At 46.9% G+C, this 27421-nt stretch overlaps 1 protein-coding gene across 6 annotated transcripts; it reads right to left on the minus strand.

Annotated features, from left to right (window-relative positions):
• Positions 1–1817: 1817 nt before the first annotated feature.
• On the minus strand, positions 1818–27421 carry PIGZ (phosphatidylinositol glycan anchor biosynthesis class Z). 6 transcript variants are annotated; one of them, XR_003510386.1, is made up of 6 exons: positions 26542–27421; positions 20177–20281; positions 15071–15227; positions 7020–7294; positions 6860–6943; positions 6147–6235 (listed from the first exon to the last, which is right to left on the minus strand). XR_003510386.1 is itself a non-coding variant. In XM_027537481.1 (5 exons), the coding sequence occupies exons 4-5, from the start codon at positions 6149–6151 to the stop codon at positions 2131–2133; spliced, it is 1692 nt and encodes a 563-aa protein (XP_027393282.1). In that variant the 5' UTR covers positions 6152–6235; positions 15071–15227; positions 20177–20281; positions 26542–27109; the 3' UTR covers positions 1818–2130. The 6 variants fall into 6 exon arrangements, 1 of the variants encoding a protein (XP_027393282.1); XR_003510393.1 differs by having other exon boundaries at positions 7020–7150; positions 26542–27419; XR_003510395.1 differs by having other exon boundaries at positions 26471–26551.

A 27421-nucleotide genomic window follows, 5' to 3' on the forward strand; every position in this document is an offset into this window, starting at 1 on the left:
TGCAGGGCAATTTCAAATCACCCCTTAATGCCACACAAATCTAGATACCAACACTTTACAAACAAATCGTTAGCACTCAGGCCACTACAATCTACATGGACTGCTACACCAACAGCTCCTCTAGGGAATTCTGAGTTTGTGAACCTACCTGGCGAAGGAGAGAAACAAGTCCCAAGAATCCCAGAGGAATCTGGGACCTTAGAATCTGAGTTATCTCCAGGCAGCACTTGGTTTTTATCTGTTAGGCAAAAAAAACTCTCTGGCTGCAAAGTAAGTAAGTGCTTACAGGTGCCCAAGATGATGCTAAGCACTACAGGTAGGAAAAAAAAAAAAAAAACCAAAGTTAGTAACAAACCACAAGAACATGAAACTATCATGAACAGGTCCTATAATTTTAAAGAGGGAACTATTGGGTAGTGTGCTACAGTTAGCTTAGGCTGGCTCAGGAGAGGCATCCTTGGCATCTCCCAAGTTCAGTAACATCATTTTAGTAGTTTGAAATCAGCCATGGTGAGAGTATAAACAACACACAAGTTGTCAAACACCAGAAATAAGGGCTATTTTGCCCCTAGAGAATGGGTTGCTAAACATTTACCAGCATGCCACTGATTCCTCTCTGTCGGGGCTGGAGTCCTGAGGCAAATGTGGCATGGGGACCCCAGCAGCAGCTTGTGGGAAGTGGAGCTTCAAGATGACCCAGGGCTCTCGCTGGTGGAAGGTGCTCTCCAGCCCACTGCTCACAGAGGCCTGGGTACCTCTGGTTCTCCAGAGATGGCAGGGTTGTGAAGAGGGAGAATGAGGACAGGCTGAGCGCCACAGCTCCTCACAATCCCAGTGGACTGGGCAGTGGTGCCCTGTGTTGCAGGGAGCAGCATGCCCAGGTGTGATGGCTTCCACCAACACAGCAGGTATGGGTTTGGCATGGGGTTTGCTCTTGAGCCTGTGAAGGGGCTTCAGACAGAGGCTTTGAACATGGAGAGTGATCAGACCACATTTAAGGTTTTGTGCCCAAGTGCCACCAGAATCCAGCCTTGTGTCTCCATTCCCCTGGGGCTGAACATCTGGGAAAACATCTGGGCTGTCTGACCCCTGACGAGTGAGATGCAGGGACTTCCCTAGTGGTGCAGTGTTTAAGAATCTGCTTTGCAGTGTAGGGGACACAGGTTCAATCCTTGGTCATGGAACTAAGATCCCATATGCCTCAAAACAACTAAGCCCACATACCGCAACTACCAAGCCCATGCTCTGGAGCCCGTGAGCCACAACTAGAGTCCGTGCACTGCCACGAAGTTCCCACATGACGTGACAAAGATCCTGCATGCCACAGCTAAAACCCAGCACAGTCAAATAAATATTAGTGAGATGCAGAAATTTTCCACCTCTCTCAGGGACAGGAGTAGGAGAGTGGATAAAAGAAAAATTGCAGAACTACTTGTTTTGGTAATAACCAAGCATTGAGACAGATACCAAAGTGCCATTAAATACACCACACCCACTTCTATGCTTACAGAGTTTTGGGAAGGAACTTGTACTGTAGACCCAGGAACAACACAGTGTTAGCTTGCAGACACCTCAGAGACCATTGTGCAGGCTGGAAAACAGGCTGGGTTAGGGGAAGGGGCTTTCTTAGAGCATGTAGCCAATGTGTAGAAGACTGGGGACTCGAACTAGGCTTCCTGAATCTGAGCTACCTTCTTTTGAATATCAATACACTGCCTCCTTCCAGGTATCTAGGAGGCCAAAGGGTTGTCATGACAGCAAGAGGTAAGGCATCCTGGAAGCTTTCGGAGAAGTCATTCAGGAATGTCATTAGGAGATTGCTGTCTCCTTTCACAATCAGGTGCGATTTATTTGTTTAAAACATCACAGTGACTGGAAGGAATAGGGCAGGAATAGGCATTTGGCGTCACTGATTACATTAGGTTCTTTGGGGACCTTGGCATCAGGACCATGACTGATCAGATCTTTGGTTTTTGAGGGGAAGTGGATGTCAGTTTACCCAGGAGGTGGAACAGTCAAAGGCTGTGCACAGGAGAGGCAGTGGTGGGGATTCTGGAAGGGAAAGGAAAGGAAAAGAATCAGGCTCTGTCCCAGTCCAGCCAACACTTAGAGGTGGAAAGGGGCCCTCAGCTAGGGCTGAGTCTTGGGCAGTGGCTTCTGTGTCATATTGTCAGGCTTCTCCCCCAGCTCCAGGATATGAAGGCTGAGATGGTCTCTCCAAGCACTGCTCAGCAGGGAGGACAGGGCTGGTGGGTCTTCCAGGGTCAGGTGGGGAAAGATGAGTGTCTCACTCTTGAGTGGGAAGCGGCACTTCCTCACGGCTGGCCTGGTGGTACCAGGGGTCACCACAAACAGACGGCAGAGCCACGGTCCCCCAGCCGCTTGGCAGGCTGCGTGTCTGGTGAAGTTGTTCAGGGCTTGGCACAGGACCCAGTCCTCAGCCCCACCCATGTCCACCACGTCCACTGGCAAGCCCAAGCCTGGGAGGTGCAGGAGGTGCCGGGGGGGCATGTAGGTGTGGGTGAAGACGAGTGTGAAGTGGGTGGGTACACGCAGGGGCTCAGGGGCATGAACCACCCGCTCCAGGTGCCCCAGGCCAGGCACAAGGCCCCCCTGGTGCAGACACCCGAAGAAGAGGGCACCCAGGACGTTGAAGAGGGCCAGAGTGCCCCTGCAGGGGGCTGGCTGGGTCTGCAGACTACAGAGCAGGACAAGGGGCACCAGGAGGGGAATCAGGAACCGAGCTTCCTGGTGGCTAAAGGCAGATAACAGGGCAAGGGGCACAAAGTAGAAGAGCAGGAGGAGAGACCTGGGGCTGGGCCGTGGGCTCCAGGCTTCCAGTGTCCTTGGGAAGCCCATCTGGGCAAAGGCCTGCAGGCCAGCCCGCAGCTGCTGCCATGCAGCCTGCAGGCTATGGGCGTGCAGCATCCCAAAGAGCAGGAAGCCGTTGACAGCCAGGTGAGTGAGCCTCGCATGTGTGCCATGCCTTGCCAGGTTCACCGGATCCAGGTTGTAGCGCAAGAAGTTGGCAGGTGTAAGGACAAGGGTGCTGGGTCTAGATGGACCAGAGAAGTACCAGCTGTCCACAGCCACAAACGCCACTGCAGTGAGGCTTGCCCCCGGGAGCAGAGTCAGGGCTTGCTGGGTCAGCGACTTGAAGCTGGGATCTGTGGCTCCGCAAGTGCCCCAGAGGAAGAGGGGGACCAGAGCAAAGGCCAGAAAGGTGGGCCGGTTGAAGAAGCCAGCCACCACAAGGCCCCCAAGAAGCCAGCCATGCCACCGCGGGCCTGGAGCGGGCTTCCTAGGTGTGCGGCTCCTGGCCGCCCTGGGGGACACCAGTACCAGCAGCCAGGCGAAGAGCAGTCCCTCGATGGCGTTGGAGAAGGTCCTTGTGTAGAAGACCAGGGTGACGTAGGACCCGGACAGCAGGAGCAGGGCATTCCAGCGCTCCGCCCCCCAGCCTGGAGCCAGGTGGTACACGGCCAGGTCCAGGGCAAAGGAGAGGGCGGTGAGGAGGAGTCGGGGCCCCACCAGCAGCAAGTAGCCACTCACCACGCCCGGCCATGGCCCCCACTCTTCCCAGAGCCTGAGGAGCCAGAAGGCAGAGCCAGAGGTCAGCAGTGGGAAGACCGCCGTGCGGCAGGGGCTGCTGGGGTGAAACTCCCAGGGCCGGGCGGCCTCAATGCCTAGGATGTCCCCTGCAGAAAGAGGAGGAGGGGTAAGCCAGATCTCAGCTCAAGAACATGGTAGACCAAACCCCAGCACGGCCCCCAGGACTGTCTCTGCCCCACACAACCCTGGGGCTGTGAAGCTGACAGAGTCCACTCCTGAGAGTAGGTGATGTCGTAGGGGACCGCTGGCCCCAAGGCAGGGAGAGCACCCGGATGGGTGTGACAAAAGCCACAGGAACCCTTAAGACCAGAGTCATCTTCAGCTGGTGCTGAAGAGACAAGAACTAGCCCAGCCCACACCATGTGATACCCTGAGCAGGGAGCCTGGGTGGGACTTCTGACTTACAGAACTGTGAGCTTCAGGTCAGCAGTGGGAAGACCGTCATACGGCAGGGGCTGCTGGGATGGAACTCCAGGGTTAAGCTGCTAGGCCTGTGATGGTCTGCTGTGCAGCCCCGCGCCTAGGAAGCAAGGTAACACTGCACTCTGGACAGCGTGTGTGAGGAGGAGCAGGGGGAGGCTCCATTCCTCTTCTTGGCGCTCTAAGGTCTCCAGAGTCAAAAACGCATCTCTGTGATCATGATCGTCCTCCAGGACAGGCAGTGTGAGAGTGCGGAAGGGAGTGAGCAACTGTGCTTATGGTCTAAGGTTACTAGTTTTATCTAGGATTCCTAGTTTTTAAAACGAATACACCTGTAATTAAAATTACTTCCTGTGTGGGGCTAGTCTGTGACTCTGTACCCCACTGTCACAGAGCTTGGAGTGGGGATGAGGGAAAAACCTTAATTTCTGCATCTTAGCTCCAGGTCTCACAACATCTCCCACTTGATAACACTACGGGTTGTTTAAGGCTCTTTGCTTCTCCTCCTATTCGTCCAGCCTTTTGGCAGTTCTATGTCAGAAGGTGAAAGAGAAAAAATAAAGTCTCGGGTCAGATCATCTGGCTGCTTTTTGCTGGCTCAGGTTAAAATGGGGTGGAAAAGAAGACTGGACCTGGGCTTCCTTGGTGGCTCAGTGGTAAAGAATCTGCCTGTCAGTGCAGGAGACATGGGTTCAATCCCCAATCCAGGAAGATCCCACATGCTGTGGAGCAACTAAGCCTGCGGGCCACAACTATTGAGTCCATGTGTCACAACTACTGAAGCCCTCACACCAAAGAGTCTGTGTTTTGCAACAAGAGAAGCCACCTCAATGAGAAGCCCTCGCACCATAACTAAGAATATCCCCGCTCACCACAACTAGAGAAAAATGCCCGTGAAGCAGTGAAGACCCAGCAAGAAAAAATAAATATGGTTAAAAAACTAATAAGACTGGACTTTTCAACTTTAAAAACAAATTCACCTGTTGAGGTCTATGGCAGAAAGGACTGATACCTCCTTAATATCCATTTCTTCCTTCATCCTTAGTCTCTTTAGCTGGGCATGTGGTCAGATATACAGACTATATTTTTTAGCATCCCTTTGTAGCTAGGTGTGGTCACATGACATATTCTGACCAATAAAATGAAAATGAGCAAAAAGTATGTGACTTTCAAAATATGCCCTTAAAGACAGTAGGAATGCCTATCTCTTTTCTGGTGGTGGGAAAGACCTGGTGTTTAACCTGATGGCTGGAGCTCAAGTAGACATCTTGAGCCATGAGGAAGAAAGCTTGTGACCACAGCATCTGAAAAGCCTCAAGATTTCTGGCAACTGTCTTAATGATGTGTCCTATTCCACCTAGAAGCGAAGTTCTAACAAGTGAGCAGTCTAGGTCTGAGCTCCCTCAGACATCACATGAACCTACAGAAACAAAGTTTCATTATTATGTCACAGCCCTGTATAGGCTTCCCCAACCACTGGGGAAGCCCAACTTTGAAATCCTTCCACTGAGAAGCCGCAAACAGCTTTTGTTCTGAAAACCTGTACTGTTGGTATAAGCAGGAAAACATCAAAGAGGCTGGCATTTCATTGGTAATATTTAGAAGGTCAGTGTCACCCCTCAGGAAGGAGATGTGAAATTCCTACTCTCAAATTCTTATGCCAGAGAGGCTTGTGGATTTACTGCTCATTTGCACAGACATTTTTCTCCCTCTGAACTAAATATCCAGGGCTTCCCAGGTGGCACAGTTGGTAAAGAATTCGCTTGCCAATGCAGGAGACACAGGTTTGATGCCTGGGTTGGGAAGATTCCCTCAAGAAGGAAATGGCCACCCACTCCAGCACTCTTACCTGGGAAATTCCATGGACGGAGGAGCCTGGTGGGGGTTGCAAAGTCAGATACAATTGAACATTCACGCATGCTCTAAATAACCAACCAGCTCCTCGACCAGACTTTGCTGCACAAACTTATCTTAATCACACATGGGAAGCTTTACCTGCCATGACCTCTGGAGACTGGAAGAACTCATCTGGGTGCACGTAGCCTGTCTGTGGAAGGAGACACCACACCAGGCGGAGCAGGCCAAGGCTGCCCCACAGCACCCTGGCTTCCATCTCCATATCAAATTGCTGCAGGGACACTGGGCCAGAGTCTAGAATGACTTCAGCTGCTGCAGATGCTATTCTGGTTCCACATCTCTACATCTGCCAAGGATAACATTTGTTAGTTATTGTAATGTAAATCATACGTTCGGTTGTCTGAACAAACTCAAAATGGGTCTACACACAATAAAAATCTTAATAATAATAGCTGCTGTTTACTAAGTGCCTGCTAAATCCAGGAACTTTACATGCATATCTCATTTAATCCTTTCCACAGTCTGAGAGGCTGCTGCTGCTGCTAAGTCACTTCAGTCGTGTCCGACTCTGCGTGACCCCACAGACGGCAGCCCACCAGGCTCCCCTGTCCCTGGGATTCTCCAGGCAAGAACACTGGAGTGGGTGGCCATTTCCTTCGCCAATGCATTAAAGTGAAAAGTGAAAGAAGTTGCTCAGCCGTGTCCAACTCTTCCTGACCCATGGACTCAGCCTACCAGGCTCCTCCGTCCATGGGATTTTCCAGGCAAGAGTGCTGGAGTGGGGTGCCAGTGCCTTCTCCAATAGTGAGATAGTGAGTCTTATTATTGCATTTTACATATGGGGAAACTGAGGCCTCTGTTGAGTAATCTGGTTACTTGCTAACCATATTTGTTAAGTGTCTAAATACAATATTTGCAAGTAGGATTAAAGTACCTTCCAAATCTGGGTCTCCAGCCCCATTCTACTCACCAGCTCCTATTTACAAGCAAGCATGGCAGCCTGGTTCTTAGAGTTCTGAAAACTTAGGAACTTCAATGGATTCCACCCATTTCTCTGCAAAAAATGAACTACATTTGACTTCATTGACTCCAGTTTACTCCCTCCAAATTTCATACACCTTGGAACACACCTTTTGGAAGGTGAAGGAAACAGTGCTTCCCAAATTTATATGTTGAAATTCTGATGTAATGATGTCAGGAAGTGGGGCCTTCAGAAGCTGCTTAGGTCATTAGGATGGAGCCCTCATGAAGATTAGTGGTCCTATGAGACACCAGGCATTTATAAAAGAGCTCTCTCACTCCTTCCACCACATAGTGAGGATATAGTGAGAAGTTGCTGACTGTGAACCGGGAAGAAGGCCCTCATTATGCCAGAACCGTAATCTCAGACTTCCAGCCTCCAGAACTGTGAGAAATAAGGTTATGTTGTTAATAAGCCGTAAGTGTAGGTTATGTTGTTTATAAGTCTGTGGTATCTTGTTAAACCAACCCAAATGGACTCTTTCTGATGGGGATTCTCACTCCCTTGACTCAAAGATCAGTGGGAATCTGAGTTGACTGCACAATGGACCTTTTCATCAACACCAGTGTATCATCACAGGTGAACAGAAAAAAAAGTCTGACAATGTGTTTGTTCATTCAGTTCAGTCGCTCTCTGAGGCCCCCATGGAATGCAGCATGCCAGGCTTCCCTGTCCATCACCAAGGCCTAGAGCTTGCTCACACTTACGTCCAATGAATCGGTGATGCCATCCAACCATCTCATCTTCTGTCATCCCTTTCTCCTCCTGCCTTCAATCTTTCCCAGCATCAGGGTCTTTTCCAAGGAGTCTGTTCTTCGCATCAGGTGGCCAAAGTATTGGAGTTTCAGCTTCAGCATCAGTCCTTTCAATGAATATTCAGGACTGATTTCCTGCAGGATTGACTGGTTTTATCTCCTTGCAGTGCAAAGACTCTAAAGAGTCTTTTCCAACACCATAGTTCAAAAAGCATCAATTCTTCGGTACTCAGCTTTCTTTATGGTTCACCTCTCACATCCATACATGACTACTGGAAAAACCATACCTTTAACTAGATGGACCTTTGTCGGCAAAGTAATGTCTCTGCTTTTTAATATGCTATCTAGTTTGGCCATAGCTTTTCTTCCAAGGAGCAAGCATCTTTTAATTTTATGGCTGCAGTTACCATCTGCAGTGATTTTGGAGCCCAAAAAAATAAAGTCTCTCACTGTTTCCATTGTTTTCCCATCTATTTGCCATGAAGTGATGGGACTGGATGCCATGATCTTCCTTTTTTGAATGTTGAGTTTTAAGCCAGCTTTTTCACTCTCCTCTTTCACTTTCATCAAGAGGCTCCTTAGTTCTTCTTCACTTTCTGCCATAAGGGTGGTGTCATCTGCATATCTGAGGTTATTGATATTTCTCCCATCAATCTTGATTCCAGCTGTTTCATCCAGCCCGGCATTTCGCATGATGTACTTTGCATTTAAATAAGCGGGGTGACAATATACCACCTTGGCATACTCCTTTCCCAATTTGGAACCAGTCTGTTGTTCTATGTACAGTTCTAACTGTTGCTTCTTGACCTGGATACAGATTTCTCAGGAGGCAGGTAAGGTGGTCTGTTTAAGAATTTACCATCTCTTTAAGAATTTTCCACAGTTTGTTGTGATCCACATAGTCAAAGGGTTTGACGTAGTCAATAAACAAGAAGTAGATGTTTTTCTGGAGTTCTCTTGCTTTTTCAATGATTCAGTGGACATTGGCAATTTGATCTCTGGTTCCTCTGCTTTTTCTAAATCCAGCTTGAATGTCTGGAAGTTCTTGGTTCATGTACTATTGAAGCCTGGCTTAGAGAATTTTGAGCATTTCTTTGCTAGCATGTGAGATGAGTGCAATTGTGCAGTAGTTTGAACATTCTTTGGCATTGCCTTTCTTTGGAATTGGAATGAAAACTGACCTTTTCCAGTCCTGTGGCCACTTCTGAGTTTTCCAAATTTGCTGGCATATTGAGTGCAGCACTTTCACAGCATCATCTTTCAGGATTTGAAATAGCTCAACTGGAATTCCGTCACCTCCACTAGCTTTGTTGTAGTGATGCTTCCTAAGGCCCACTTGACTTTGCATTCCAGGATGTCTAGCTCTAGTTGAGTGATCACACCATCGTGGTGGTTATCTGGGTCAGGAAGATCTTTTTTGTATTGTTCTTCTGTGTATTCTTGCCACCTCTTCTTAATATCTTCTGCTTCTGTTAGGTCCATACCATTTCTGTCCTTTATTGTGCCCATCTTTGCATGAAATGTTCCCTTGGTATCTCTAATTTTCTTGAAGAGACCACTAGTTTTTCCCTTTCTATTGTTTTTAACTATTTCTTTGCATTGATCTCTGAAGAAGGCTTCCTTACCTCTCCTTGCTATTCTTTGGAACTCTGCATTCAAATGGGTGTATCTTTCCTTTTCTCCTTTGCCTTTAGCTTCTCTTCTTTTCTCAGCTATTTAAGGCCTCCTCAGACAACCATTTTGCCCTTTTGCATTTCTTTTTCTTGGGGATGGTCTTGATCACTGCCTCCTGTACAATGTCATGAACCTCTGTCCATAGTTCTTCAGACACTCTGTCTATCAGATCTAATTCCTTGAATCTATTTGTCACTTCCACTGTATAATCATAAGGGATTTGATTTAGGTCATACCTGAATGCTCTAGTGGTTTTCCCTACTTTCTTCAATTTCAGTCTAAATTTGGCAATAAGGAGTTCATGGTGTGAGCCACAGTCAGCTCCTGGTCTTGTTTTTGCTGACTGTATAGAGCTTCTCCATCTTTGGCTGCAAAGAATATAATCAATCTGATTTCAGTGTTGACCATCTGGTGATGTCCATGTATAGAGTTTTCTCTTGTGTTGTTGGAAGAGGGTGTTTGTTATGACCAGCGCATTTTCTTGCCAAAACTCTATTAGTCTTTGCCCTGCTTCATTCCGTGTTCCAAGGCCAAATTTGCCTGTTTCTCCAGGTGTTTCTTGAATTCCTACTTTTGCATTCCAGTCCCCTATAATGAAAAGGACATCTTTTTTGGGTGTTAGTTCTAAAAGGTCTTGTAGGTTTTCATAGAACCATTCAACTTCAGCTTCTTCAGCGTTACTGGTTGGGGCATAGACTTGGATTACTGTGATACTGAATGGTTTGCCTTGGAAATGAACAGAGATCATTCTGTCATTTTTGAGATTGCATCCAAGTACTGCATTTCGGACTCCTTTGTTGACCATGATGGCCACTCCATTTCTTCTGAGGGATTCCTGCCCACAGTAGTAGATATAATGGTCATCTGAGTTAAATTCACCCATTCCAGTCCATTTCAGTTCGCTGATTCCTAGAATGTTGACATTCACTCTTGTCATTTCTTATTTGACCACTTCCAATTTGCCTTGATTCATGGACCTGACATTCCAGGTTCCTATGCAATATTGCTCTTTACAGCATTGGACCTTGCTTCTATCACCAGTCACATCCACAGCTGGCTATTGTTTTTGCTTTGGCTCCATCCCTTCATTCTTTCTGGAGTTATTTCTCCACTGATCTCCAGTAGCATATTGGGCACCTACTGACCTGGGGAGTTTCTCTTTCAGTATCCTATCATTTTGCCTTTTCATATTCTTTGCGGCCAAAGATGGAGAAGCTCTATACAGTCAGCAAAAACAAGACCAGGAGCTGACTGTGGCTCTCACCATGAACTCCTTATTGCCAAATTCAGACTGAAATTGAAGAAAGTAGGGAAAACCACTAGACCATTCAGGTATGACCTAAATCAAATCCCTTATGATTATACAGTGGAAGTGAGAAATAGATTTAAGGGACTAGATCTGATAGATAAGAGTGCCTGAAGAACTATGGAATGAGGTTCGTGACACTGTACAGGAGACAGGGATCAAGACCATTCCCATAGGAAAGAAATGCAAAAAAGCAAAATGGCTGTCTGGGGAGGCCTTACAAATAGCTGTGAAAAGAAGAGAAGCGAAAAGCAAAGGAGAAAAGGAAAGATATAAACATCTGAATGCAGAGTTCCAAAGAATAGCAAGAGATAAGAAAGAAAGATAAGATAAGAAAGAGATAAGAAGAGATAAGAAAGCCTTCCTCAGCGATCAATGCAAAGAAATAGAGGAAAACAACAGAATGGGAAAGACTAGGGATCTCTTCAAGAAAATCAGAGATACCAAAGGAACATTTCATGCAAAAATGAGCTCAATAAAGGACAGAAATGGTAACAGAAGCTCAATAAAGGACAGAAATGGTAACAGAAGCAGAAGATATTAAGAAGAGATGGCAAAAATACACAGAAGAACTGTACAAAAAAGATCCTCACGACCCAGATAATCATGATGGTGTGATCACTCACCTAGAGCCAGACATCCTGGAATGTGAAGTCAAGTGGGCCTTAGAAAGCATCACTACGAACACAGCTAGTGGAGGTGATGGAATTCCAGTTGAGCTATTCCAAATCCTGAAAGATGATGCTGTGAAAGTGCTGCACTCAGTATGCCAGCAAATTTGGAAAACTCAGCAGTGGCCACAGGACTGGAAAAGGTCAGTTTTCATTCTAATCCCAAAGAAAGGCAATACCAAAGAATGCTCAAACTACCGCACAATTGCACTCATCTCACACGCTAGTAAAGTAATGCTCAAAATTCTCCAAGCCAGGCTTCAGCAATATGTGAACCGTGAACTTTCTAATGTTCAAGCTGGTTTTAGAAAAGGCAGAGGAACCAGAGATCAAATTGCCAACATCCTCTGGCTCATTGAAAAAGCAAGAGAGTTCCAGAAAAACATCTATTTCTGCTTTATTGACTATGCCAAAGCCTTTGACTGTGTGGATCACAATAAACTGTGGAAAATTCTGAAAGAGATGGGAATACCAGACCACCTGATCTGCCTCTTGAGAAATTTGTATGCAGGTCAGGAAGCAACAGTTAGAACTGGACATGGAACAACAGACCGGTTCCAAATAGGAAAAGGAGTTCGTCAAGGCTGTATATTGTCACCCTGTTTATTTAACTTATATGCAGAGTACATCATGAGAAACGCTGGACTGGAAGAAACACAAGCTGGAATCAAGATTGCCAGGAGAAATATCAATAACCTCAGATATGCAGATGACACCACCTTTATGGCAGAAAGTGAAGAGGAACTCAAAAGCCTCTTGATGAAAATGAAAGTGGAGAGTGAAAAAGTTGGCTTAAAGCTCAACAATCAGAAAACGAAGATCATGGCATCTGGTCCCATCACTTCATGGGAAATAGATGGGGAAACAGTGGAAACAGTGGCAGACTTTATTTTTTGGGCTCCAAAATCACTACAGATGGTGACTGCAGCCATGAAATTAAAAGACGCTTACTCCCTGGAAGGAAAGTTATGACCAACCTAGATAGCATATTGAAAAGCAGAGACATTACTTTGCCAACAAAGGTTCGTCTAGTCAAGGCTATGGTTTTTCCTGTGGTCATGTATGGATGTGAGAGTTGGACTGTGAAGAAGGCTGAGCACCAAAGAATTGATGCTTTTGAACTGTGGTGTTGGAGAAGACTCTTGAGAGTCCCTTGGACTGCAAGGAGATCCAATCAGTCCATTCTGAAGGAGATCAGCCCTGGGATTTCTTTGGAAGGAATGATGCTAAAGCTGAACCTCCAGTACTTTGGCCACCTCATTCGAAGAGTTGACTCATTGGAAAAGACTCTGATGCTGGGAGGGATTGGGGGCAGGAGGAGAAGGGGACGACAGAGGATGAGATGGCTGGATGGCATCACTGACTCGATGGACGTGAGTCTCAGTGAATTCCGGGAGTTGGTGATGGACAGGGAGGCCTGGCGTGCTGCAATTCATGGGGTGGCAAAGAGTCGGACATGACTGAGCGACTGATCTGATCTGATCTGATGCAATATTGTTCTTTATAGCATCAGACTTTACTTCCATCACCAGTCACATCCATAACTGGGCATTGTTTTCTCTTTGGCTTCATCTCTTCATTCTTTCTGGAATTATTTCTCCAGCTTGGAGAAATTATCTTCTCCAGTACCATACTGACACCTACCAACCTGGGGAGTTCATCTTTCAGCGTCCTATCTTTTTGCCTTTTCATACTGTTCATGGGGTTCTCAAGGTACGAATACTGAAGTGGTTTGCCATTCCATTCTCCAGTGGACCGCATTTGTGCAGAACTCTCCACCAGGACTGGTCTGTCTTGTGTGGCCCTACACGGCATGGCTCATAGTTTCACTGAGCTAGACAAGGCTGTGGTCCATGTGATCAGTTTGATTAGTTTTCTGTTATTGTGGTTTTCATTCTGTCTGCCCCTGAAAGATAAGGATAAGAGGCTTATAGAAGCTTCCTGATGGGTGAGACTGACTGGGGGAAACTGGGTTTTATTCTGATGGGCGGGGCCATGCTCAGTAAATCTTTAACCCAATTTCCTGTTGATGGGCAGGGCTCTGTTCCCCTCTTATTGTTTGACCTGAAACCAAACATGGTGGGGGTAATGAAGATGATGGTGACCTCCTTCAAAAGGTCCCTTGCATGCGCTGCAGCACTCAATGCCCCAACCCTGCAGCAGGCCACGGCCAACCCACGCCTCTGCCAGAGGCAGAGTGTACCATCTCGGGTGAACAGAAAAACAGGTCTGACAAAAAACAGGTCTGTTTGTTACTCCTCCAGAAAAACATATGGTAACTGCTCCCTGGCTTCGATATTTTAAAGCTTGAACTTAAACAGCTATTGTTCACAGGTGTGATATCAAGTCACAACAGAGGAGACAAGACGAAGCAACAGAACAGGAATCTGGCAGATGCCGACCAGGAGCCTCCTGATACTGAAACCTCACAGAGCTTAAAATATAAGTTTTGGGGCCTCAGCTTGAACTTTACAACTGAATGGTACAGACTATTTTTCCAGAGCCAGTGAATATCCTGACTTTTAGAGTTTTCAGATAGAAAAGAAAGAAAATAAAGTTTAGTCGCTCAGTCATGTCCGACTCTTTGTGACCCCGTGGACTGTAGCCTACCAGGCTCCTCTGTCCATGGGATTTTCCAGGCAAGAGTACTGGACTGGGGTGCCATTGCCTTCTCCAGTGGATCTTCCCGACCCAGGGATCGAACACGGGTCTCCCACATTTCAGGCAGATGCTTTACTGTCTGAGCCACCAGGGAAGTCAGATATCTTTCAGATAGAAGATGAGGTCAAACTTAGTACTGGGATGTAAAGGTTTAATCAATATATATATATATTTTTTCATTAACAGCCAGTATGATACTGCAGGACAGTGCAGGGACTTGCGGTGGAGACAGGGGTAGGGAAGAAGCACAATGTCCATCACAGAGGACAAACTTTGCAGGCCTGCAGGCCTGGCTAAGATCCCAACTCTGCCCTTAGGTAGCTTGTTGCCTTGGACAAGCTGCCTATATCCCTAACCTCAGACTCCTCATTGACAAAGTCAGATGATAATATTAAGCTCATAGAGTTGAGGGAGATTTGAGAGCTGATGCATGGTGGTCAGTGGTACAGAGTCCACCTGCCAATGCAGGATATGCAAGAGATGCCAGTTCAATCCCTGGGTTGGGAAGATTTCCTTGGAGTAGGAAATGGCAACCCACTCCAGTATTCTTGCCTGGAAAATTCTATGGACAGAGGAGCCTGGCGGGCTACAGTCCGTAGGGCCACAAAGAGTCGGACACAGCTGAGCATGCATGCACACACGCACGCACGGTGGGCACTTAGCATGCAGACTCCACGTGTGTAAGTGACTGATGGGAGACTGCTAGTATTATTTTCAGTTGAGGCACAAATAATAAAGCTGCTCCAGACACCTAGGTGTTAGTTCACAGTCTCCTTAGGAGCTTCTGAAGGTGAAGGGGCCTGGAAAGCCTGAAGAAAGAGGTAAAGTGAAGTGAAGTGAAAGTTGCTCAGTCATTTCCCACTCTTTGCAACCCCATGGACTATACGGTCCATGGAATTCTCCAGGCCAGAATACTGGAGTGCATTGCCATTCCCTTCTCCACGGGATCATCCCAACCCAGGGATCGAACCCTGGTCTCTCACATTGCAGGAGGATTCTTTACCAGCTGAGCCACCAGGGAAGCCCTGAAGAAAGAGGTAGACCACTGCAGATTGGTAGGTGGCAGGTTTAAGAAGCAAGAGAACCTACTTACCAGGCTTGTCTTGGGTGGCTGCAGGATAACAGACCTCCACACACCGCCTGCCAGAATCCTAAAGTTTACACAGAGGACTGAACTGGGCTCCGTTATATACACTGTCCAGACGGTCTCAGCACCACAGGACTATCAGAGTTCTGTTCTTGGGCAGTTTCTGGCGTGAGGAAGGCAAGCAGAACAGAGGGGGTTAGGGGCCTCCAGTGGCCAGAGTCCAGCTCATGGGTCCCATGCTCTCCTCGGTCTCCTCCAGCACTTCTACTGACTACTAAAATAAACAGGATTTGCTTTAGTCCAATTGTCAAGATACATTTTGCATGGGTTTGGAGCTTTTCTCTAAGTAAAGAACTTTTACCGCATGAGTAGATTAAAATACCAAATCCATTACGCTGACTGGGAGCACAGAAACCAGCCTGCCCTGCTCTGCTGTGAGTAGTTACAGAACAAGCCTGGGTCCCGAGTCTGTTCTGTTTTCCTTCTGCAGCGACAGGAAATTCATCCTGTTTGATGCTCACCATCTATTCCCCCTTCTGGATAATAGCACTTAGAATTCACATTCAGAACTTGCACTCCTCACCCTCTATCACCTATTTTCAGCTATGTGGCTTGGGATTTAATTCCATCCCCAGACCCAGGCATAGATCCTGAAAGGTTTAAGTCAAATAACATTTGCCATCCCACTGCCCACATTGATTGGTTCAGGGTGGAGCACATGACACGCTGGTCTGATCAGAGGGACTCGGAAAAGTACTGGTAAAGATGAGTCATGGCCCTTCTCATCTCTGCCTGGCTTGGTGGGGTGAGGCTGCAGGGGTGGGAGGGATGTCATTCCTTTGCTGGTGAAAAGTGTGTCCTCTGCCCCTCCTGGGGCTGGGGAGCAGGTCTTGCACAGTGATTCCACTCTGACATTAAATTATATATTCACTGGCTGTCTGTCTGCTCAACTGGGAAAATCGTGCAGCCTTTGGTGTAGAGCACACCTCCCTGTGGGTTACATTTGGTACACGACCTTTAGGGTCGTGCTGGGACTTGCCTGAGTCTAATGATAGATCTAGAAGCAAAGGGAGTGGTGGGGGAGGGTCCTGAGGAGGAACAGCACTGTCTTGCAAAGCAGCTGCTTCAGGGAGGCCATTACAGTTTTCAATGCAGAGTTAATCCCCTCAGATGCATTAGTACTGGTCAAATAGTCTCATCAGAATTCAGGGACTCAACATCCCCATCTCTGTCAGGGTCTTCCAATTTGTTCTCATTCCAACAGTATCCCATCTCTTCCCAGTCAATGCCCTCCTTTTAACAGTAGATACCATTGAGACTGGGAATTTAATTTGCCTTGTAACTCAGCCACTCACTGGGTGAGATACTGGGTTTGTTTTTCAGCAAGTTTGGGGGTCATTTTATGAGGATCTTGAGCTGGGAATTTGAAGTCATGAGCTCATCCTTTTCTTTTCCCATTTTGTCCAGCAGTTAGGAACTACCAGGCACTCTCATTATACTATTTAGTTTAACTAAAATGTTTGAACATCACTCAAAACCTTGCCTGGAGTATCCAACAGCAATATTTTTCATGTTTCTAGTATCATCCCTCCATGGACTACCAGTACCCTCTTTACCATGTGAAAGAGTCATTAGTGCCTTGAACTCTAATCAGACTACAGATCCAGTTCCAGAAAATCCAGGATGTGTTCAGAGAATTCATCCTTAAGATTCTGTTCCTCTAGGGTAAATTTCCTGTTGGAAACTAAATCCCACATGCTGCAATTCAGAGTTCACATCCCAGTATCCAGTCCCATCACTTCATTGCAAATAGATGGGGAAACAATGGAAACAGTGACAGACTTTATTGTCTTGGGCCCCAACATCACTGTGGATGGTGACTGCAGCCATGAAATTAAAAGATGCTTGCTGTTTGAAAGAAAGGCTACAACAAACTTAGACAGCATATTAAAAAGCAGAGACATTACTTTACTGACAAAGCTCTGCATAGTCAAAGCTATGGCTTTTTTCCAGTAGTCATGTATGGATGTGAGAGTTGGACCATAAAGAAGGCTGAGCACCAAAGAATTGATGCTTTGAACTGTGGTGTCGGAGGACTCTTGTGAGTCCCTTGGACTGCAAGGAGATCAAACCAGTCAATCCTAAAGGAAATCAGTCCTGAATATTCATTGGAAGGTCTGATGCTGAAGGTGAAGCTCCAATACTTTGGCCACCTGATGTAAAGAACTGACTCATTTGAAAAGACCCTGATGCTGGGGAAAGATTGAAGGCAGGAGGAGAAGGGGACAACAGAGGATGAGATGGTTGGATGGCATCACTGACTCATTGGACATGAGTTTGAGCAAGCTCTGGGAGTTGGTGATGGACAAGGAAGCCTGGTATGCTGCAGTCCATGGGGGTCACAAAGAGTTGGACATGACTGAATGACTGAACTAAACTGAAAAGATCCCCTCTGCCACAACTAAGACCCAATGTAGCCAAATAAATAAATTAAAAAAAAATTCTACTCCTCCAGAACCACCTCCAGTACCAAAATCCAAAAGTCAAGGGTCAACCAGAGAAAGAGAATCAGTAGGAGACCAGTTTTAAGATTTATTGCAATGAATTGGCTTATGCGTTTGTGGGGCTGGCTAGGAAAGTCTGAAATCTGTAGGGCAGGCCATTAGGAAAGGCAGGCTGCAACTTCTGGGCAGAAGTTGAAGCTGCAGTCCACTGTGGAGAGTTTCTTCTTACTCAGGAAAACCTTGGTTCTGCTCTGAAAGCCTTTCAAATGATTGCATCAGGTCTATACAGATTATTATTGGAATAATCCCCCTTACTTGGGCTTCCCTAGTGACTCAGACGGTAAAGCGTTTGCCTGCAATGCGGGAGACCAGGGTTCGATTCCTGGGTTGGGAAGATCCCCTGGAGAAGGAAATGTCAATCCACTCCAGCACTCTTGCCTGAAAAATCCCATGGATGGAGGAGTCTGATAGGCTACAATCCATGGGGTCACAAAGAGTCTGACACGGCTGAGCGACTTCACTTTCACTTTCACTTCACTTTCCCCCTTACTTAAAATCAACTGATTATGGGCTTTTATGCATCTACAAAATACCTTCACAGCAACACTTAGTATTTGATTGAATAACTGGGAACTCTAGCCTAGCCAAGTGGACACAAAAAAACTGACCATCACACTGTAAATAATTCAGTGTTTATAACTGTGTTTGAATTTTAGATTAATGGGGTAATTCTTTATGTAACTCATTGATAACTTGCTTTTTTTATTCAACATTTGATAACAGTATTCACCAGGTTGTTCTCTGAAGCTGCAGTTCCTTTCATTGTTATATGTATTCTACTGGTGAATATACTAAAGCTTACTTACCCTTCTACTGTTATTTACCAGCTAGGTTATTGCCAGGGGTTTACAAGCTTTTTCTTTTTTATTCTTAATAACACTCCTGTAAGATTCTTATTCAAGAGTTCTCTGAAGTACATACCTAGAATTGGAATCTCTGAGTCATAGGGTATGCATACTTTATCTTTAAAAATATTTCTCAGTTTTAATTTCTAAAATGGTAAATAGCAATAGCTACACCTCACATAAAAAGCTCTTTGGGGGTCCTCAGTATATTTTAATACAATCATGATACTAAAATGTTTAAGATCAACTAGATGAGGGGCTAAATCTCCACTTTAAAATAAAAAGTCAAATTTCATTATTATGAGAAAATAAGGAGGATAAATTTTATATTAAAATGAAGATGTTGTAGTTAAAGGAAGAAAGAATTCAGAAAAGAAATAATATTTTCAGTAAGATTAAGAAAAAATATAATGTTTTAGGCAAAAGATATATATGGGTATGCACACTTTTAGCTTCATCAAACAAGGCTGTTTCCCAAAGCAGATAGTGGAGAGCCCCTGTTTCATGTGCTCGTTTATATTTTGTATTGTCTGATATTTGATTTTGTGAATCTTGTAGGTATTAGCATTTATTTCCCTGATTACTAACCTTTTCTTTTTTGGCTACACAGGATCTTAGTTCCCTGACCAGGGATTGAGCATGTGCCCACTGCAGTGGGAAAGCAGAGTCCTCATCACCGGGCCACGAGGGAAGTCCTCAACACCTTTTCAAATGTTTGTGAAAGGGTGTTCCTTCTATGGAATTCCTTTTGAACCATTGGTTGTCTTCTTCTTACCATGTATAGGAATTCTTTATATATTTTTTATATTTATTGCATGACAAGTATCCTTTTCTGGTTGTGCTATGCCTAATATTGATTATCTGTGCCTTCGTTTTTTATCTCTTAATCATTTTCACCAGAATTTTGTCAATGTTATGAATATTTTTGAAAAATCAGCTTCTGGCTTGTTCATCTTTTTAAAATTAATTTTTTCTTATATTTAGTTTTATCTCCCTTTTACTTTTTGGGATATTATTTTGATATGGACACAGCTCATTAATTTTGAGACTTTTGAGCTCATTCATTTTTGAGCTTATTTTCTTATGAGAAATATTTATAGTTATACATTTTCTCTGAATACTATATTAACTGCATCCCACATGTTTTGTTATATAATATTTTCATCAGCTTTTGATTCTAAATATTTTCTAATTCCATTGTAATTTCTTCTTCAACTAATGGTTTATGGTTGAAGCATTTGTGTTTTTGATTAAGATTTTATTTTTATTATTTTATAATATTTATTTATTTGGGTGCACTGGATCTTAGTTTCGGCATGTGGGATCTTTAGTTATGGTATGTGGGATCTAGTTCCATGACCAGGGATGGAACTTGGGCCCTCTGCATTGGGAGCACAGAGTCTTAGCCACTGGATCACCAGAGAAATCCCCAAACTGAACTCTGGCCACTTGGTATCAAAAGTGGCTGTAGGCAGCAGGCCTTCATGAAAGAGAATATTTATACGCTGAGAGAAAACAGTTACAGGTCGGTTAGGCAGGGGCTGTGTGGGCGCTGCTCGTGCCTTCCTGGGGCCAGGGACCTATTCTCCTGGGCTGTGGCTCTGAGAAGTACACCCTCCCCTTGTGCTTATCCCGAGACCACCCAGAGCTTCTTGGCCAATGACCAGCTCTGCCACACCAGGGAAACTCCATCCCACACTCACCTGCTTTTCCCCCTTGACCACGTGTCCCATCACTGTGCTTTCATCTGCTGTGTCTGTGTTGGAAGAGCTCTGGTCCCTAGGCTCCACCTTGCAATCTGGTCCACACTGTGGGGAAAGAGAACAGTCAAATTGTCCAGATGTATGCTGCCTTCCTTCCCCCAGGAATAAAGCAAATAGATAAAAGAAAAAAGAAGAGAAAATAACTACCAGTCTATCTTCTTTGTCTAGGAAAAAAAAAATTCAAGAATGAGGACAAAACAAAGGTATTTTCAGGTAAACCAAAACTGAAAGACCTTCACAAGAAGATCCTAGGACATTTGAAAGGAGATATATATATATATACACAGAGAAGGCAATGGCACCCCACTCCAGTACTCTTGCCTGGAAAATCCCATGGATGGAGGAGCCAGGTAGGCTGCAGTCCATGGGGTCGCTAGAGTCGGACACGACTGAGCGACTTCACTTTCACTTTTCACTTTCATGCATTGGAGAAGGAAATGGCAACCCACTCCAGTGTTCTTGCCTGGAGAATCCCAGGGATGGTGGAGACTAGTGGGCTGCCGTCTATGGGGTCGCACAAAGTCGGACACAACTGAAGCGACTTAGCAGCAGCAGCAGCAGCATACATATATACACACATGTAGACGTATACACAAATATATATCCGGCAGAAGGAAAAATGACTTCAGAGGAGAGATCTGAGATGGAAGTAGGAGTTGGGCCTTAGATAGGAGACATCCAGAAGGTGGAGTCGAGTGGAGGCCATCCTCCTGCTGCACTGCTTTCTTCTGGTGGTAAGGTCAAGGAGGCGGGTAAGTTTTCTCAATCAGCACTCCAGTTTCACTCACCAGCTTCGCTAGGGTGCTGACAGGGAGCAAAGATCTTTGGGTTATGAGGTCACAACCCCATTGCTGATTCCGAGGTCACAAGTAATACATTGTGTTTCTTTTTAAAAAAATGATTTATTGGAGTATAGTTGATTTACAATGTTGTGTTTGCTCTGTGTCCTTGAACTTAATCATTGCAGGAGTGGCTTCCTGTGTCCCACCCTCCTGACAGGGGGACAAAGGTAGTAGCTCCAACAATGGGTCAGTTTTGCAGCTTCTAGGAGACGTTCCTGGAGGGTCAGCTTGAGCCTGCCCATCCAGCACCTCTGAAGTTTTCATAAGCAACTGTTTTCCTATATGAAACTCCTTGGGGATTAAAAAGTACATGATTGTTGGAGAACATCAACAAAAACTCTGACTCAAAACGGTGTAAACAATTTATCACGTCACATAACAAGACGAGCAGAGTTTGCTGCTGCCAAGGTTCCTTTGGGCTTCTCGGTGATCTTTGTGATTCTGCCTGTCTTGTTATGTAGACATCACCCTCACGCGGGCAGCAAGACGGCTGGTGCCCTTCCAGCCATCCCATCTAAACAAGACAATGTGGAGAAGAGTCTGTGTTTTTTATGCATGTCTTTTTTTGTTGTTGCTTCTTTTAAAATAGTTTTATTGACATATAACATGCATACAATTCATTTAATGTATATAGTTCTGTGATTTTAGTATATTCACAGATATGTGTAATCATTATCATCATCTTCAGAATATTTACCTCCAAGAAGAAACCTCATATCCCATTCCCCTGCTTACCACCCCAGCCCTAAGCCCCGACTAATCTATTTTCTGTCTCTATAGGTTTCCTGTTCTGGACTTTCATATGAATGGAGTCATATAGTATGTGGTCTTTGGTGGCTGGCTTCTCTCACTTAGAATGTTTCCAAGGTTCATCCATGTTGTAGCAGGTATCAGTACTGATTTCCTTTTTTATGCTGCTGCTGCTGCTAAGTTGCTTCAGTCGTGTCCGACTCTGTGCGACCCCATAGACGGCAGCCCACTAGGCTCCCCCGTCCCTGGGACTCTCCAGGCAAGAACACTGGAGTGGGTTGCCATTTCCTTCCCCAAATAGCCAAGTGCTATTCTATTCTATGGCTATGCCACATTTGTGTATCCATTCATCTGTTGATGACTATTTGAGTTGAACTTCTAGATATCGTGAATGCTGCTGCTATAAGCACTTGCCTAGAAGGTTCTGTGTGGAAACACAGTTTCATTTCCCGTGGCATATGTCTAGGAGTGGAACTGCTGGGTCACATGTTAACTTTGTGTTTAGTCATTTGACAGACAGCCAGGTTCTTTTCCAAGTGCTTCCCACCATCAGTACGGACTCTGAATTTCCCAAATCATGACCAACATTTGTTGCTATCTGGCTTTTTAAATTCTAGTCATCCTAGTGGATGTGAACTGGTATTTATTATGGTTTTGATTTGCATGTACATCTCTTTAAATCAAAGGAATCATTTCTAGATGTCCCCCACCTGACTTTTCACTAAGTCCCATTGGCCAGAAGGGTATCAGATACACCTTCCTAAACCAATCAGTGGCAAGGGAAATGGGATTTCCATTGAGGACCCATTTCCTGGTTTGAAGTTGGGGCACTTGGCTGCCACCTTTAAGGCACACAGACATCCAGAGAAGAGGGCTTTCCCTAACAACATCAGGTTCTATTAGAAGGAGGAAGTGAGACAGAGGATTGGCCGTGTAGCTACGTCATGTGTGTGGCTTCTATGACACCAGGCTCTGATTGATGGCTTTCCTTCTTTTCCTTTGACCATTTCTTCTTAGGCGCCTCTTCCTCTGTCCACTACTGTCCACGAAGTACTTCTTCCTCATCATCCACACTCTTTGGGGCATCTCATTTATTTTCATGATTTCCATTTCCTTTTGATGACTTCAGAAATTGTTTTTCCTGAGATTCAGATTTACTAATAATAAATTTAAAAAATAATAGAATTGCCATTTTAAGATACTTATGCTCCAGGCAGGGGCTTCCCTGGGCTTCCCTGGGCTCCAGCTGGTAAAGAATCTGCAATGCAGGAGACCCTGGTTCGATTCCTGGGTTTGGAAGATCCACTGGAGAAGGAATAGGCTACCCACTCCAGTATTCTGGGGCTTCCCTGGTGGTTCAGCTGTTAAAGAATCCACCTGCAATGTGGGAAACCTGGGTTTGATCTCTCAGTTGGGAAGATCCTCTGGAGAAGGGAACGGCTACCCACTCCAGTATTCTGACCTGGAGAATTACATGGACTATGGACTATTCCATGTAATTTTGGCATGGATTTTCATACTGTAAAACTGACAAAGAGTCAGACTGAGCAACTTTCATGCTCCAGGCACAGTACGTTATCTCATTTTACTCTCATCACAACCCTAAAATTCTATTCTTATCCCTATCTTACAGATGAAAGAATAGGTTTAGAGAGATTAAGTTTTTTTACTCAAAGCAACCAACTGAGTAGACTGATGCAAGTAGGAGTTGGACCCAGTCTGACTCCAGAAATCTAATCCACTTCCTGTTAGGCTTCTGCACTTCCCTCAAACACAGGGCAGCCAAAAAGAACATATCATTTCCCAATGACTTGCCCTACCGCCCCCACCCCCGCCCCACCCCCGTGTTCCCTGCAGCAGAGAGGAAACTAGTTTATCCAGGTATTGAGTCCAGAGACCCAAGGGTCATCTTCCATCTTAAAAACAAATCATTTTCTATGTGTGCATAATAAAATATTGAGAAGCAAGATGGTCTAAAGTAGACCACACTAATTTCTCTGCTTTTCCTCTCCCACCTGAACCCACACTCCTAACTGCACCCAGAGAGCGTGCGTGACTCTCCTGTATAAAACCTCTGAAGGGGGGTGGGGGGTCAGCCCCTCACCACCCTCAGGACCAAGCCCACATTGCTGATTATGACTTCCAAGGCTCTCCAAGGTCCTCAGCAATCTCTCCAGCCTCCACTCTCACCTCTGTGTACAGAGCTCGGTGCTCCAGAAACATGACCTTTTTCTGTAGTCTCCTCCTCTATTCTTTGCTCACATTGCTCCCTTTGCAGGATACCCTTAAAATATGGAGGTTAAGACAAGCTTTGGCACTGAACCGACCTAGTTTCAAATTCTTGCTCTGTCATGGTGAAAGAGCACTTAGTCTCTCAACTCCAATGTATTATTTATCTGTAAAATGAGTATAACCCTACCTCAGAGCTGTCGTGAAGATGGATTAAACAAACTGTCTGGACCCCCTGAGAAGCTCTCCCTAGCCCATTTCTGCAACATCCTGGGGCAGGCCTTGCACTGTGCTGTCTCATTGCTTCTCTGTCCTGTCTGAGGTCTCCCCGATCTGGGATCCATTCGGATTCATCTCAGCCCCTTGAGTCCACCTGGATGGGACCACTGCACGGCTAGGGTCAAGGATAGAGGGTCAAGGATAGATCTCCTCTGGAGCGGATGGCAACATCGCAGGGCATTGAACTTAACAAGTGTGGGAGTTCTTTAGGAGACAATCGCTGCTCGTCCAGCGGCTGGCTCCCGGGGCTGAGACCACGCTGGAGGAGGGCAACAGCACCAGGGGGCGGAGCCAACAGCATGGGGCGTGGCAACTACCCACCTAAACCCCATCAGTATGCAAGCCTGTTTATGCTAGTAAGCACCCTGAGCTGCCCAGCGGGGTTCCAAATCCTGCAAATCCCACAGCCCGCCCGTGTCTCTGCGAGGACAGGGAACAAGAGGGTTTGGAATAAAGGCCAGGGCCGCGGAGATTCGACTGCAGAGCAGGGAGCGGGTCCTGATATCCATAGTCAGGGGTAGCCAGCGCGCGTGTGCACGGGGTGGGGGGGCGGGGGGAGGCGGGGGGATGTCTGAGTGCAGGCAGCAGGGAGAGACCATTTTAGTGGCAGGGGTACAAAGAAGCAGAAACCACTGCGCCGGGCGCGGGGTGGGTAGGGGTGAGTGGGAAGGTGGCTGGGGAAGAGAGCACCACAGGGAGGCTAGAGCACAGGACGCTTGGGCAGAGAGACTCGTCTTTCTCGCTGAGTCCAGAGGCCTGGGGCTGGATCTCGGTGCCCTACCTTTCAGTATGCGCAGAATCTTGCTCTGGGGACGCAGCTGTGAAGGAGCATGGCCCAGAATGGCAGCCATCGCATGTTATCTTCCAACTTAAACTTCTTCCTGACAAAACTGCCAGATTGTTGCTTACAGGAAAGGGCAGCAAGCTGAAGGTTCAGCCCTCTCCGGATCCGGATCCGGATCCGGATCCCGTATTAGGAGCAGGTTTTAAAGACTGTGTGGAAGGAAATGTTGGAGAAGGGGGCCCCTGCTCAACAGACAAATAAGAGTCTTCTCTGGCTCAAAATAGGGCAAGGTCTTGTTCCAAACTCCAGTGTCCATCCCAGGTTCAGAGAGTGAGGGTGGCTTTCCTGAGTCCATTTTCCTGTTTGGTGCTGCATTTCATCCTCACCTGGACCCAGAGAGCCCCAGTAACCCCTGCAGAGCGCTCTTTCCTGGGAGCATGCCAGTCTGACCCTGGTGCCTTCTTCTCTGGCTGCCCACATGGCCCCACATCTAGCCTTTGTTTAACAGAGAAGGCAGCACGCAGGATTAAACACACATAAGAGAGAGTAGATGAGAGGAAGGTAGTTCTACCAACTTATAACATCATGTAACCATCCCTGACCTTGCAGTTCCCACCTGCAAAATGAGAACTTGGCTCTGTAGCAGGGAGTTTTCAGGTGTTCATTCAACAGGGGTTCTCAGTTTTCTTAGGGGAAGGTGTCTGGGAAGAAGGTCTGGTGAGGGATGTCCTCCTTAAGGAAAACTGTCCTTGTCTATTGTGCGGCCCACGCAGAGGCCTGACAGCCACTCACCAGAGTGCCGCAGGATCTCCTGCAGCAGGGCTCTTGTCTGTGTTCCCATGTGACTCCTGGTCAGGGAGGCCATCCCCTCACCCTTGGAAAGGATAGGCCTGGCCCAAAGTGCACCCCATGAGACCAGAAATAGTTATTCTTCTCTGGCAAATGAAGACCTATCTGTGTAGCATTTTACACTGCCTTTTGATTTCATCTTCACAGGGACCCTGGGAGGTAGCATTATATCCCCATTTTATAGATGGGGAAAGTGAGGCTCAGTAAAGTTACAGGACCCCCCAGCAGCAGAGTAGTAGGAAAGGATTTAAGTCTAGGCCTCTATCTGGGTTCAGAGCTAGTGCTCCATAGTGGAGGATATCCCCCGGCTCCCTTCCCCTTCCTGAGAAAACCTCATGGCCTAGAGGCTGGGGCAGGTCAGTGCTCAGAGCCAGTGGATCCCAGTTTGAAGAAATTTGCCCCTAAAACCGTGGAGGCCGTAGCTCCTTAGCCGGCCTCCCGAGTCCCCTAGCTTCTGCTGGTCTCGAGGCAGCTAGCAAAGATAGAAATGGAAACAATCACCTTCCTCCCTGACCTTCCCTCCTTCTTCTTTGATCCCCATCAACTCTTCCAGAGCCGCTCGGGCGACTCACCGAGCGCGCGCTGCTCCCGGCTGCACCTGCCCAGCTGGCGGCCTCCGGCCCGGCCCGCGAGAGCCCCACGGGTAGGGGGTGGGTCGGGAGCCGCCCGGACTAAAGGGCTGGAGCCGGCGGTGTGTCCTCAGCGAAGCGGCCTCTTGGTCTGGTCCGGGGAACTAGGCAAACCAGGCAGTGCGCCAGGCGGGGCGGAGGTGTGGTGGAGGGGGCTGGAGACCCGCACACCCAGGGCGGAGTAGCCCCAGGGCTGGGGGAGGGTCCCCGGTGGCCCTTGGGTCACGGCACTTGGGCAGTGGCTGGTCTCCCCCTCCCCGCTTTTCAGCTCATCCCCTTAGCAGTCCCCTCCTTGGCGACGCCTGGAGATCCGCCTATTTAGCAACAGGGACAATTAAGCAGAACAGTTTTAGGCCATGCTTCTTTGTCATTCCAAAGGGCGATCTCTGAGTTCTCTGTGGGTGGGGCTTGCTACTGCTCAGACGACCCGCTCCACCAGCAGAGCAGGTCGGGGAAAGACTGGCGCAGCGGCGAGGCTCCGCCAGCCGGGTTGGGCAGCGGCGCAGGAGACGCAGGGTGAATTTCACCCAGACGCAGCTTCTTGGCAGCCACTGCCGCGGCGTCCTGCACCCTGAAAACAGGCCAGGGGCGGGTGCCGCTTCCGCCCTCTACATTCCGCAGGTGGGGGACAGGTCACTGGCCCAGGGCTGCCCGACAGCCAGGGCCGGAGGAGGTCACTGTGTGCCCTGGAGCTCAGGCTCCCTTCCCCCAAGGTGAGACCCGCTGGGCCTGCCGCTCTCGGTCCCTCCGCGGGGTGAGCGACCCCAACTTATGGGCTCCAGGACTAAGCTCAGTGAGCCACTGGGTACCTTATCACCTCCGG

This window comes from Bos indicus x Bos taurus, chromosome 1 (assembly GCF_003369695.1).
Source record: "Bos indicus x Bos taurus breed Angus x Brahman F1 hybrid chromosome 1, Bos_hybrid_MaternalHap_v2.0, whole genome shotgun sequence".
Lineage (NCBI taxonomy): Eukaryota > Metazoa > Chordata > Mammalia > Artiodactyla > Bovidae > Bos > Bos indicus x Bos taurus.